Genomic DNA, 14541 nt, shown 5'->3' with positions numbered 1-14541 from the left:
GTCGATGTTTTCAGAACTCCTACTTTTTAAAAAAATTAACATTGTATTGTCAGAGTTGATGTTGTTTATGGTCAGACACTTGCATGTGTCCTATATAAATGTTTCTTAAACAGGTCATGAAACGTTTTAACAAACAAGAATTAATATCCACTTGTTTTGTGATTCAGTTTCTGTCTGTATTGTTACCGTTTTCTATTTCTGTTGTTATTTCTATTGTTTTACACCACAGGCCATTATGCCACTGACAGTCAAACCCGTCTGTATGTCCTGACCGACAGTATGTCTGGACTTTATTGCTCGCAGCACTGCCCCCTGCTGGCCAGACATGACAACTGCAGCACAGCTGCTTTACTTATTATAACTTTATTTTGCTGTAATTGCTGTAAAATTGTAGATGCTTCAGTGTAGACTGCTGTAATACTAAAGCATAGAGGCTTCGCTGAGATATTTCAACTTCAACCAATATTAATGAAACAACAGGTGTGTTTATGTGTGTATTTACTGTCATTTGACTAATATAATGATCTTTGACTGCACAGGCGACGACACGATGACAGGTGATGGTATTGAGTATTTGAGAGCTGAGGATTTAAGAGAGTTAGGAGATGATTCCCTACCTGGACAGTACCTGGACGGAATGAACTACCTGCGCTTCAGTTTAGAATGTGGACGATCTGACAGGTGCTTCATCTTGACATTTGATATTAGATTTAAAAAACAAAAAATGCCTGGAAGTGATTTTTTCCCCTTCTTTATCAATCAGTTTTAACATTTTAAACAGTTTAGAACTGAAATGTATTTGTATTTTAACATGTTGCCATATAGAATTTTGTCAAAACCTCCTTAAACGTGTTGAATTCTGTTGTTTTTCATCAACAAAAAAATCTTAATTAATTTCTTACTTTGATGTTATTTTCTAGTTCAAATATGTAAGGCTTCTTAAATCAAAAATGCATTTTCTTGACAAGAAAAGTGACCTTAGATATTATACGAATAACGTAAGTTTACATTTAAGACCGTGAGCCGCACCGTTTTCTCTCTTCAAATGACATGCGTGTTGCCACCGCATCGCCCCCCTATTTGCACGTCCCTGCTGAGTGTCTACATTTAAAATAACAAATATGCGTGCGGAAAGACGTGAAATGTGAACAGGGCCTACGACAAACAGAAAATCTGCCAAATTTCAATTTGGAATGACCTTTTTCTTGAATAACTTATTCAGGTTTAGTTTTCGTGCACCTTTTTTTCTTAGAAAGAAGTTCATTTTTTCCAGTCGACAGTTTTGTACATATATATATATATATATGTGTAATATCTTAATGCACTGGTTCTTCTTTCTGTTAATGCATACGTGCTGTAGTCGCATGCAAAGGTATGTGACACTACAGTGTCTGCGTATCAATGCGTTGTGTTATTATTGAATAAACCCCATGTTTAAATATTCCCGATGTGTGTGAATTTTGCTATATTAACTTTCTAAATGTTTTCCATCAGTTTGGACAGGTCCTTCACGCCCACTCACCAAGGTTACTACCCTGCAAAGCATTATGGGATGTTGGAGGATATGATGTACAGCAATCAGGTATATTTAAGAATAATTTCCAGTTGTATTTGTGTCAAAATATCTTTTTGTAATGTATAATGTTACATTTAATTTCAAATGTATTTTATAGTATATTTCTACATGTATAATATGTATGATGATGTATTATAAAATAACATAATACAGTACAGTATAATATAAGGTGATAATTCTCTCATTTTAAGATGTTTTATAAGTTTATCACAGGAGTGAGTTGTTATTGTCTCTCTTCAGGGTTATGTCAGAGAGAACGAGAAAGACTGGGAAACTGAAAACCTGGACAACATCGCTCTGTCCGCAAGCCCGGCTCATTCTGGGTACACAACACGCACATGCACATGTGCTCTCCAACACTTACACGTTTACTTATCTATATCCAAATAAGAAGATAACTTACAGTTATCACAAATACTACAGACTAACTCTGTCCTTAAAGTGTAAAGTCTACAAAAAGCTTTTTTATTAACAAATCATTTTTCCTATTGAGTGCCTCCAAAGCTAATAAAGGGTGTTTTACTTCTGTACCTTTAACACAACTTCATTTTTTATGACTTTAATACAAAATGATGAATATTGATTTGAAACTGCTTACTAACTAGAAGTTACTAGATACTTCTTCATTTTTTCAAGCTTCTCTCTCTCGCCCTCTTGTTTTCTGTCCCTCTGTCTCTCTCTGATGGATGGTATTTTTGGTCTTCAGTCACTCTTCTCCATGTCGTGACCATGACAACAGCAGGTGACGTGCTGCAGTGTGTCATTTGACCTCTGACCTCCTCATCTTTCAGTGTTCACGTACACACACACACACACACACACACAGAAAACTGAGTTTGTCAACCTCCTGCAATGCAAAATCTTAATAGAATGAAAAATAATATGGTTGTATCTGATTTGAACAGATTTTTACACTCTTAAGTGTTTATTATATTCATTCGAGCTTGGTATCTGACATATTGTACAAATGGAAATATGAATTCGCTATAACATAATTTTTACAAATCTACAGACAGATCCATAAATATTGGGACATCGACACAATTCTAACATTTTTGCCTTTATACACGACCACAATGAGTGTCAGCTTCAATTTGAGGGTATTTACATCCAAATCAGGTGAATTATGTAAGAATTACAACAGTTTGCATATGTGTCTCCCACTTGTTAAGTGATCAAAAGTAATGGGACAGAATAATAATCATAAATCAAACTTTCACCTTTTAATACTTGGTTGCAAATCCTTTGCAGTCAATTACAGTCTGAAGTCTGGAAGGCATAGAGATCACCAGACGCTGGGTTTCATCCCTGGTGATGCTCTGCCAGGCCTCTACTGCAACCGTCTTCAGTTCCTGCTTGTTCTTGGGGCATTTTCCCTTCAGTTTTGTCTTCAGCAAGTGACATGCATGCTCAATCGGATTCAGGTCAGGTGATTGACTTGGCCATTGCATAACAGTCCACTTCTTTCCCTTCAAAAACTCTTTGGTTGCTTTTGCAGTATGCTTTGGGTCATTGTCCATCTGCACTGTGAAGCGCCGTCCAATGAGTTCTGAAGCATTTGGCTGAATATGAGCAGATAATATTGCCCGAAACGCTTCAGAATTCATCCTGCTGCTTTTGTCAGCAGTCACATCATCAATGAATACAAGAGAACCAGTTCCACTGGCAGCCATACATGCCCACGCCATGACACTACCACCTCCATGCTTCACTGATGAGGTGGTATGCTTAGGATCATGAGCAGTTCCTTCTCCATACTCTTCTCATAACTCTGGTACAAGTTGATCTTGGTCTCATCTGTCCATAGGATGTTGTTCCAGAACTGTGAAGGCTTTTTTAGATATCGTTTGGCAAACTCTAATCTGGCCTTCCTGTTTTTGAGGCTCACCAATGGTTTACATCTTGTGGAACCCTCTGTATTCACTCTGGTGAAGTCTTCTCTTGATTGTTGACTTTGACACACATACACCTACCTCCTGGAGAGTGTTCTTGATCTGCCCAACTGTTGTGAAGGGTGTTTTCTTCACCAGGACCTTTTATCTGCTCATTGTAATTGGGTTAGTGAGGGAATAACACACACCTGGTCATGGAACAGCTGAGAAGCCAATTGTCCCATTACTTTTGTTCCCTCAGTCTTTGTCAGTCTGCAGTTATAGCACATCTTGTTAGTTTCATTTGAAATCCATTGTGGTCGTGTATAGAGCCAAAAATGTTAGAATTGTGTCGATGTCCCAATATTTATTGACCTGACTGTATTGCCACAAACTGGGTGAAGTTGTGGGCAGTGGCGTTATGCATTGCAGGTTGAATGTTTTTATTTCACAAACACTTTGAGACTAACACAATGTTTGTTAGATAGTTTCACGTTTGTTTTCATCTGTGTGTGTTAGTAATCATGAATTGTATAACAGACAAAGCTCATACAGTATCGTGACATCATCATACATCCTATCTCTTCTGTGCCACACAACATAATTGTCTCGTTGAAACTACTGATGTTTATTATACTTTTTTATATTCAAATATATTCAGTGGGGCTGGGTACAAATATTGATTCTTCATTTTAAAGAAACAATATCAATTCTGGAAATCCCTGAATCGATTCTTAATGCAACTGCCTCAGAGAACATTATCTGTATATCACCTCTCGTCTGGAGGATGGCGCCATTATTCAAGCTATAATAATAATAATAATAATTGTATGCATTTTATTTAATGACGCCTTTTCATAACACCCAAGGTCAGCTCACAAACAGGCAAACAAAATAATAAAAGTGCAAATCACTGCACAAGACAAAAAACCAAGAGGGAGTATATAAATAATGAACAAAAGTGGGCCAAAAACAGAACCATGGGGAACACCAGTGGTGAGTCTTGATGTTCTAAATCTGAAACTTTTTAATTGAATTAGTGTTACCGGAAAGATATGACCTAAACCAAGAGGACTGTCTGTTATCCCAATAGAAGCTAACCTGTCAAGGACAATCTGATGAGAGATATTATCAAAGGCTGTGCTCATATCAAGAAATACATGTTGAGTTAATAACCCAGAATCAGCTGCCAGAAACAATCATTGACAATTCTAACAAGAGCAGTCTCAGTAATGTGGTGGGGATGAAAACCAGATTGGAATTGTTCAAACAAATTATTATTGGACTTGGAGTTGAACTTTAAATCTGTTTTAATTCTTAAACATGTTTCAAGTTATAATACAGCAATGTTTGGTCACTCAAAGTAAAAGTAAAATGTAATTCAAAAAAATTGTGCGGGCTCTGCTATTAACGTGAGCGTGTATTTATTTAATTTAGCTGAGTAGGGGTGTTTCAGTTACCGGCCTATAAACTGTATTTAAATATGGATTTCATGTCTGCAAAACTAATATTTAAAATGAAATGCTGATAACTTATTGATATTTAATCAAGTCGATTCGAAATCGGATCAAATTGAAACCATATTATTAGGAATCGAATCCCCAAAATGGCCTCAAAACCCAGCCCTAATTTTCAGCTCTGTACTCTGGGAGATACCGCTCTGGATATTTACCAATGTTTATGTGAAACTCAACATCTTCTTGATGATAAGGTAACATAAGGAACACGGAGACACAAAGGTACATATGGTACACATGCCTGCTGTTTATCATGCATATTGTCATACCTCCAGACCGTGTGTGCGGATGTCTTGTGTGTTTCCATGGAAATACTGCACAACCTTTTTAGTTGATGTTTGAAATCAAATGTGACGTTACTCACAATTATATTTTATGTGAACATTGAACCATACGGTATAGAAACAGAGTTGGTTTTGTGAACCAACTAAATTTCATATGAAGTCCCTTTTTAAAATGATTTGAACTTTGTGTCTGTGTGCAGTTTCCTAGTCAGCTTCATGGTGGACGCTCGTGGAGGAGCCATGCGAGGGTGTCGGCACAACGGTCTGCGGATCATCGTTCCCCCGCGGAAATGCAGCGCCCCCACCCGCGTCACCTGTAGACTGGTCAAAAGACACCGGCTAGCCTCGATGCCCCCCATGATGGAGGGAGATGGTCTGGCCAGCAGGGTGATAGAGGTCGGACCCTCAGGAGCTCAGTTCCTCGGGTAAGCAGCAAGTTTATTTGACAGAACCTTAACACAAACTGAGTAATGTTACATCATTAGTTACAATTAATTATATTATTTATTATTTGAATACATTTCAATGTAACAATGTGCAGTAGTCTTGGATAATCTTATGTCTTTAAATAAAACCTAATGTTTGCTTTGCTGACTTTAATTAATCACTTTCGTTCAGAATGACAAACCCTGCTCTCGTGTTTTTGCGTTTAGCACGGCTGTAACTGTTTGCTTGGCTTCATGACTTGCAGGGAAATGTAAAGCTCTAACAATTTAAAAAGGTTTTCATCAATTCTGATTTAATGTTTTCCCCACATTGAGTAACAGTTGGATATATTGATGGATGGTGTCTACATTCATAAAGGCACTAGCAGAATTTATATCCTGAATCAGGAAAACTTTTACAGGTTTTAACCACAATCTGCTTACTCTAGTGAATATAAATGTACATTTAATAAGTCAGCAGACACTTTTATCCAAAGCGACTTACAAAGTAGGGGAAATCAATAGTAGCAATTTGTGCAACGAAAGAACAACAATGCATAGGTGCATTAAAACAGGTTTCAGATACCCTACCACAGTATATGAAGCTAAGATTGTTTTTCTTTTTGTGGGGATAGAAAAGTAGAATTGAAATAGAAGACTGTACTAATGGGTAAGATGTTGACAGATTTTTAGACAGTCTACACACCAAATATGTCTTGTTTTTTGGTAAAGTAGATATTAAGAGAGCATTACATTGTACTGGTTTGTTTAATGAATGTTTAGACATCCCAAGCATTCTGAAGCAAGTATTAGTTCAAATGCTAATACTGAAAACATTGATCCTTGCTAATTGATATAGCGCTTAGCAAGTTACTGAAAAATATGGCGTGATGTTTTGGATAACATCTCTTACATCTCCTAATATTTTTTCTCATACTTTTTTTAGTTTGAGAAGCCATGATTTTTACAGCCAATACAAAAGAAATGTAAAATGTATTGCAAGAAAGGCACGTTTTTCGACTTACATGTAAGTTAAAAAATTAAATAGTGTATATATTCCATATATAATTTTATACATATACTGTCTATATTTGAACATATATTTCAAAACATTTTAAGCGTGTAAACTGTCATGCAGAGATTTCATTGAATATTTTTCAAACCAACTGCTTAAATAATGATGCAATGAAATGTTTAAGACTTCTCAAAAATTACTCTTTTGGTTGTTTATTTAAAATTGTACAAATTATTTAAAACTTTAAAATGCTCTTATAACATGTGGCATAGCTAGGTGTAGATGCATTTATACAGATTTTTTTTATAGCTGCTATGGACTAGTTGCACATGATGGCCAGAGTGTTTTCCGGTAATTTCGTTAATTTCCGGTCGTATAACACTATCGAGGATCTGTCACATCGCTGATATATAACTTTCTTCCTTTTTTATCTTAAAAAAACTCATATTTGCCTGCCAAAAAAAGATCTTTTCCCATACAGTGTTATTTGACCGGAAATGACTCTGCCGACTCTGGCGTCCCAAAAGCTCACCGGCGCCATCTTGTGCAACTAGCGAATTGATCACTTTCTTGCCAGGTTTTTTTTTGTTCGATATATAGCAAATATTTTCACAGCCCTTACTTTTGTGTTCGATATAAGCAAAGCAGCAAACTAGCAGCTGTATCAAGTGTTTGGAAATATTATGGCTGCTTTTGCAGTTCCATCTCCCGTTTCTGTTCTTCTGAAGGATGGTCTCTACATACAAACTCTACTATATGTCACCTGTGCTCTCTTTTCTCACTGCTGCTATTGGATGACAGTAAGCTCCACCTCCCTCATGCCCCGCCCCCGCTGAATGAGGGCGAGAGTTTGGTTAGCCGCATTCTGCAGCTGGGGCCGCCAGGGACAAAATTCCTGGGGTAGGAGTGACGCATATGAAACGGATGACAGCCCCACACCTCATGTCCACCCGTTCACCCCTTTTGCCTGTGTTTGATGCCAAGTGTTTCTGTAGTGGATGTATAATAGATCCTTTTCATGTCTCATTTTACCCACGATTGTTTCTAAACTTGTGAAAACGATCGACAGATTGTTAGAAAATGATTTGCGATGCATTTTCACAGGTTAGAGGAAATCATGACCAAAGCAACATGCTCTAGTCATAGTGTGGTGATATGTTGTTCCCATATTTTTTGAAGTACTGTAGCTCCTGACTGTTTCTACCCGGTTCTTTGTGTTCAATTCATTTGTTTTGCATTTGTGTAAACCGTCGTGCATCATGGTTTTCTGTGGTTGTGTGCATTTATTAGGTTTAAAGTGATTATCAGTTTTGTCCGTGCCATTTTTTTCCACCAATTACTTTGTCTTGGAAGGATTGTTTGGGAGGAAATGTTGTCAATTACATGCTTCACTGTTGAATATCAGACCTGTGATCGTGGAGATTCCTCATTTTGCGGCTCTCAGAGGGAAAGAGAGAGAGCTGGTGATCTTGAGAAGTGAGACGGGCGAGAGCTGGAAAGAACATCACTGCGAATACACAGAAGAAGAACTCAACCAGGTCCTCAACGGGACGGATGAGGGTGAGCCAGGGAATAATACTTTCACCAAAATTACAATTGAATCTCTCAATAAAAATTTCATCTGTTTTCATCTGATAGCACGCTTATTTATTTTGATTTATTTTCGTTTGAAGAAAATATTTAAGACCATTTTAAGGAATTTTCTAGAATTGCACTAATGGAACATTTTCGTGAATCTGATGTAATATTAACCCAGTAATTAATTGTCACATTTAAAATATGTTTGTTTAACCGAGCGCTGCATATTTGACACGTATCCCTATGTCATAGTGTTCTCCTGATCGACGTGCCCTTCATTCATTGTAGGACTGGATCCTCCCGAAGAGCTGGAGAGAAAGCGCATCTGTCGCATCATCACCCGAGATTTCCCACAGTACTTTGCGGTGGTGTCACGGATTAAGCAGGACAGTAATCTCATTGGTCCAGAAGGTGGAATTCTGAGCAGTACGGTGGTTCCACAGGTCCAGGCGGTGTTCCCAGAGGGAGCGCTCACTAAACGCATTCGTGTTGGCCTGCAGGTACATAATGGAACATTTCTACAGTGTTGAATGTCAAATGCTGGTGCATATATGCGTATTTGTACATTCTGCAACAGTAGTACAATTCCTAGAAACTGATTTAAACTATAGTATTACTAGTAATACTACAGTCTATATTCACAGTGTACTAATTACTATAACATACCACAGTATGCTACAATTTACCACAGTTTACTATAATAAGGGTGCTACAGTCTTTACTATAGTCAATACTTCTGAATATTGTAGTATACGAAGGTAGTCCCCGTGAACCGGCAGTTGCGATTGTTTTTACTTCCGTATTTTGACGCATTTGCGAGTGAAATTGAATTTCTAATTAAAAATAGTGGGCGTGGCTTTCGTTTTTCGTTTTTTGGATGTTAAAAGCAGCTGTTGCATTTTGAAATTGAACTGGCAGCAGACTGACAGTTGAAGGGGAGGAATGTTCCCGTGCTACTTAAGGTTTTGTGATCCAGGGTCACATGCGGGCACATGAATTTTATAAAGAGAATGACCCACATTGATTAGCTATTTACTATAAACGCTGCAATATTTCATGAAAAATGATGCATTGTAATTAATTTTTTCACTGGGACTGCTATAATTTACTACTGTGTACCACAGTTTACTGTATTATAAACTCAAGTATGGTACAGTATATACTACAGTTTATAATGTCACAATACTGAAGTATACATAAACAAAACAGATGATGTGTGATAAAACTTTTTTCCGTCTAGACTCAACCCATGAGTGTGGATGTAGTGCGGAAGAATCTGGGTAATAAAGCCACGTTCAGTCCAATAGTAACTCTGGAGCCACGGAGGAGGAAATTTCATAAACCCATCACCATGACGATCCCCGTCCCGAAGAGTTCTGAAGAACCAATTCTCAGCGGCTTTGGAGGAGGAGATACGCCTACATTACGTTTATTATGCAGCATCACAGGTGAGGCGGTACACACACAATTTTACAATATTTCATAGTTTTTTTTTTTTTTAAGTGTAAATGTGCGACTTTGTGCCATCGAAATATAGCATTAAGCATCAGAGAAACATAATCAATTAAAATCATCATTACTTGCTGGACTTTCCATCTTGTGAAATGGTATTGAATCGGCTTTGCTTGCTTGTGTTTTTGCACATGAAGGTGGGACCACTCCAGCTCAATGGGAGGATATTACTGGAACAACACCATTAACATTCACCAGTGACTGCGTGTCTTTCACCACCAATGTGTCGGCCAGGTACATATTTCTCTCTCGTCCACACAAAGAGAAACGTTTCTGACATTATGTTAAAGACATGTTAATATGACGAGAGAAGTATGTAAACAGATTGACTTCTTAATTATTTACCTGTCATCTTTTTTTTTGATGATTCGATTAAATTGAATGCATCTTATCAAACACTTGCGATAATACCAAGTATTTTCTTTGATTAATGTATGATTTTTTTACTTCTCACGTCTATGCTGTTTTTCGTTTCTACTATTAAAAATGTATAAAATCTGTTCTGTGTTCTTTTGCCACAATGCAAAATGGCAAATGGCGCTATAGAAATGCATTTTATTTCAGAATTAGAAGTACCCATAATGCACGGCAATACTTACACTGCAAAAATGACAATCTTACTAAGCATTTTTGACTTGTTTTTAATGAAAATATCTAAAACTTCTTGAATCAATATACAATTACTTGACAAGAAAAGTGACTTAAGATATTTGGTCTAGAATGTAATAATTAAGTAAGTTTATGGTAAAAACATTGTATGAGAAAAATAAACTTATTTCTCAAGTACCTAATTTAAGTTTATTTTTCTCACCCCATGGAGAGATTTGTTTTAGCTTGTTTTTACCATAAACTTACTTAATTCTTATATGATTTTTCGTAAAACAACACCAAATATCTTTAGTCACTTTTCTTGTCAAATCATTGTATTTTGATTTAAGAATGTTTAGATATTTGTACTACAAAACAAGACAAAGACACTTAGTAAGAATGTCATTGAAATGAATTGAAAAGATATAACCAGTTTGACAACCAGTGTGTTATTTTCTTTTTATTCTCAATTGTCAAACGTATTGAGTGGCATTGTCCCCCATCTTTACCTCCATCAGATTCTGGCTGATCGACTGCAGGCAAGTGCAGGAGTCGGTGAACTTTTCCACTCAAGTGTATCGGGAAATCATCTGCGTACCGTACATGGCCAAATTTGTCATCTTTGCCAAAACGCACGACCACATTGAAGCTCGACTGAGATGTTTCTGTATGACTGACGATAAAATGGACAAAACTTTGGAGCAGCAGGAAAATTTCACAGAGGTGGCGCGCAGCCGTGATGTTGAGGTTAGAAATAATACAGTCTATCCAACGCATACCTGTGTTCCAGACTGACATAAAATCAAAACAATCTCTATAATGCACAGCCTCAGGTATCCAGCTCATCCGATCATAATTCAGAGTTGAAACTATTTGTTTTATAGTTAGTCTTAACTGTTATCTGATTTGGTGAAGTTATTGTCATCACGTTGTGTTTTAGGTGCTGGAGGGAAAGCCAATCTACGTCGACTGTTTCGGGAATCTTGTCCCCCTGACCAAAAGCGGTCAGCATCATGTCTTCATCTTTTACGCCTTCAAAGAAAACAGACTGGCTCTTTTTATCAAAGTGAGTGTGTTATCATAACAGTTCCTGTAATCTGGATTTTTCGAAGGGTTTACATTTACATTTATTGTACATTTACATTGCATTATCCTATACATTTATACATAGGTATTTGCAATCCCCTGGGATCGAACCCACTACCTTGCGTTGCAATGCTCTTACCACTGAGCTACAGGAAAGCTTAAATGAACAACGCTGTTAAACTGTTTGCTTGGTGAATTATTTTAGATACGAGACAACACTCAAGAGCCGTGCGGACGCTTGTCCTTCACGAAGGATCCGCGGTCTTATAGGAGCTTGACTCATACTGCTATTTGTAATCTAAACATCACCCTGCCAGTTTACTCAAAGGTAAGAACACATCACACGTCCGTACTGAGATTACAAAGCATCAAATGTTATTCTCTTTGTTTTCGCCATTTTTTGTTTGTTTTCTGTCAGCTCTTATTGGCAGTCATGCATGGATTATGATTAATTTGTGGCCATGATGTTATTGCTGCATGGCACTTTAGTTTTTTGGAAATCTACAACATATAGTCATTTTGTATGACCTAGTGTCACAGGTTTGAATTTGTCCAGCTCATTTGTTTCATTATTTTTAATGTCTTATTTGTTTGACCTGGCAAATTCGTATATCATGAATTTTGTATTTTTTAAATCATAAACTTTGCGTTGTTTGTTTGCACTAACCCCTGTCACGCCACGCCTCATTGGCTGGACTCAGTGATGCTCTGTTGCTATGGTAACTGCTTTGCCCGCTCTCTCTCTCTCCCTCTGTCCTGTATCTGTCCATCTTTCTATCGTCTCTTCTTCCGTTGCTGCTTCTTGCTCCTCCAAGGAATCAGATTCAGAACAAGAACCTGATGAGGAGGTAACTGCGTTTTTGCACTTTGCTGAACACAAAGTCTTTTGCTTTGACCCTTATTTCAGTTCAATCCCTGTCCAGACCCACTGGATGTCATTAGTGGTGCTTGCTAGATCTTTGAAGATATGTCCTGAAGTGCTAGGGTTCTTTTCTGTGTCTAAACTCATCCTGATAGTTTGAAGTCTTGTTCATGTTGATTTCGATGTGGGATGAGTCAGGCACTGAAGATTAGGATTGAGTAGAAGTAGAATTACTTCAATAAAGTGATTTTTACTCAGTTTTACTCAAATTTCCCTGAAAGTAGACAGTAAGATCATTGTAGGCAGCAGCGTCCATTCCTATGATATTAAACGATGCTTGTGAAAATGCAGATAAGTTTGTAGGACTAGAAAATACTATTAGCTCAGTACAAAAACAATAGAAAGTTTGTGTGCGTGGGATCTTTTTAAATGCATAAGTATGTCTTTTTATCTATAGAATGTATAGAATTTAATGTTCTTCACTTGTGTTTCTTTGCAGACAAGCCGAACACTTGAAAAATGTAAGATATCTAGTTTAATGCATTAAAACCACTGAAAGCACTAACCGAGGATGTCACCGCTGTCACATGACTCACATACTGTAGCATGACTTTCTTTCACTTTCTGTAAAGTAATTATAATGTGTGACGTAAAGTCTGAGTGAGTTTAAACGATTGATTACTGTTTAGTTTTAGACAAAAGGTCATTTTATAAAACTGGTGGCTCTTCACATTTTTATTATGGCCTGAGCGTGGTAATGCAAATCATGGCAAAAAGGCAAGCATAATCTCTATGTACGAAAGAAACATAAGGCACCAGTTTTATAGAACGACTCTGAGATGCTCACAGCCAACTATACTGTACAAATTCTGTTTGTTCACAAGTCAATTTCATTCATACTGTGGTGATGTTTGTTTTTTCAAACCTCATTCCCTTCATTAAAGTAATAACAATCTGCAAAGCAAATTATGATTCCCATCCACATCCGTAGTTTTCCCTTTTTGTTTTATCGTCCCTGCAGGTGGCTTTTAGAGTCCTTAAGATAAAATCTTGTATTATTTTTCTTGTAAAGTATTTTGTTTTTGTTCTGAATTTGACACCCAGCATTGAGGTACATAACAGCGATGATCAACTGATCAATATATTGTAAATAATGATTGATGCTTTATTTTTATGTCAATTGGACATGAACATTGAATAGATTGTTTTGTATGTCTTTAGAGAATATTTGAATCACCACACTATGTAATGTGACCTAGAAGTAGATTATTCACATTATATGGCCACAAATTTGTTGACATTTTATCACTATTCCTGTAATTCCAGTGTAAACAAATCTTAATGCAACAATACACAATAGGATTTTATGTGATTCTAATACTGTTACAGTACTTTTAGGAGAGCCATTTTCTGTTAGATGACTATGATTATCAATTCTGGTGTGGAAGAACCAAACTATTGCAACAAAAGTCTCGTATGTGATCGTATGTTATGGCAATACAACACATCTTTACAGAAATTATTGGAATAGCCAAACCTGTTTAGGCAATGTCCACATATCTCTGCATAGCACACAATCAATTACTACACATTAATATGTTAAATAACACCACTTAACAATGGAAATAACAGCTAACACATTGTGTGAGTCAGTGACAAATTTACTGTACATGTGTAAGCAAAAGAAAACAAACGGTTATATAAATAATATATTTTTAATATTTAAATGTATGATATAAAAAAGCATAATAGAGATTTATCTTAATTGTTAGTTTTATTTCTAAATTGTTGCTGTCACACCACAGGACACATGTGCCGTATATTTGTCAACTTAATGTGAGTGTGTTTGGGTATGATTGAATGATTTAGTGCACCTTGTTTAACAGTCTCACTTTCTATCTAAAATATCCATTTTTCCATTTTTAACTTTCATTTATAATTTTAACATTTTGGTTATTTGATCATTTAATTTTTCTAGTTATTAATTGACACAGTTAGAAACCACTGCGTTAATGATATTCTTAAGATTTCATGTAAAAAAAAATGGGTTTAGTTTCACTGGCTTTCTTTAAAAGACCTCAGGACATGTTTTGATGGGTTTGGGTTTGTTGAGCTTTTACTTTGTCTCTCTGTTTCTGTTCTGTAGACTTAAGGTTACATCTTGAGCAGTCTTGAATTGCGTACTTTGTGTTTTTGTTCTTCAGTTCCCCGGTGTTTTTGGTTCTCT

The 14541-nt window shown here is 36.7% G+C and overlaps 1 protein-coding gene across 9 annotated transcripts in view; it reads left to right on the top strand.

The window, feature by feature from the left end:
* Positions 1-14541, top strand: part of ank2b (ankyrin 2b, neuronal) — a 70312-nt gene that overhangs the window by 33611 nt on the left and 22160 nt on the right. For 4 of the 9 annotated variants that reach the window (XM_056730524.1, XM_056730354.1, XM_056730442.1 and 1 more), the window contains 16 exons: positions 540-681; positions 1361-1372; positions 1495-1582; positions 1817-1899; positions 2283-2318; positions 5449-5673; positions 7490-7588; positions 8094-8248; positions 8555-8766; positions 9507-9714; positions 9916-10012; positions 10885-11113; positions 11307-11432; positions 11658-11780; positions 12268-12300; positions 12814-12835. In XM_056730524.1, the coding sequence (XP_056586502.1) occupies positions 540-681; positions 1361-1372; positions 1495-1582; positions 1817-1899; positions 2283-2318; positions 5449-5673; positions 7490-7588; positions 8094-8248; positions 8555-8766; positions 9507-9714; positions 9916-10012; positions 10885-11113; positions 11307-11432; positions 11658-11780; positions 12268-12300; positions 12814-12835 (1890 nt within the window). The remainder of the gene's footprint in view (positions 1-539; positions 682-1360; positions 1373-1494; positions 1583-1816; positions 1900-2282; positions 2319-5448; positions 5674-7489; positions 7589-8093; positions 8249-8554; positions 8767-9506; positions 9715-9915; positions 10013-10884; positions 11114-11306; positions 11433-11657; positions 11781-12267; positions 12301-12813; positions 12836-14541) is intronic. The other 5 variants (XM_056730774.1, XM_056730946.1, XM_056730610.1 and 2 more) reach the window with 4 other exon arrangements.

The sequence above is a fragment of the Triplophysa dalaica genome, chromosome 1 (assembly GCF_015846415.1).
Source record: "Triplophysa dalaica isolate WHDGS20190420 chromosome 1, ASM1584641v1, whole genome shotgun sequence".
NCBI lineage: Eukaryota > Metazoa > Chordata > Actinopteri > Cypriniformes > Nemacheilidae > Triplophysa > Triplophysa dalaica.
Note: the sequence above shows the minus strand (reverse complement) of the source record. Positions and strands in the feature narration are given on the sequence as shown.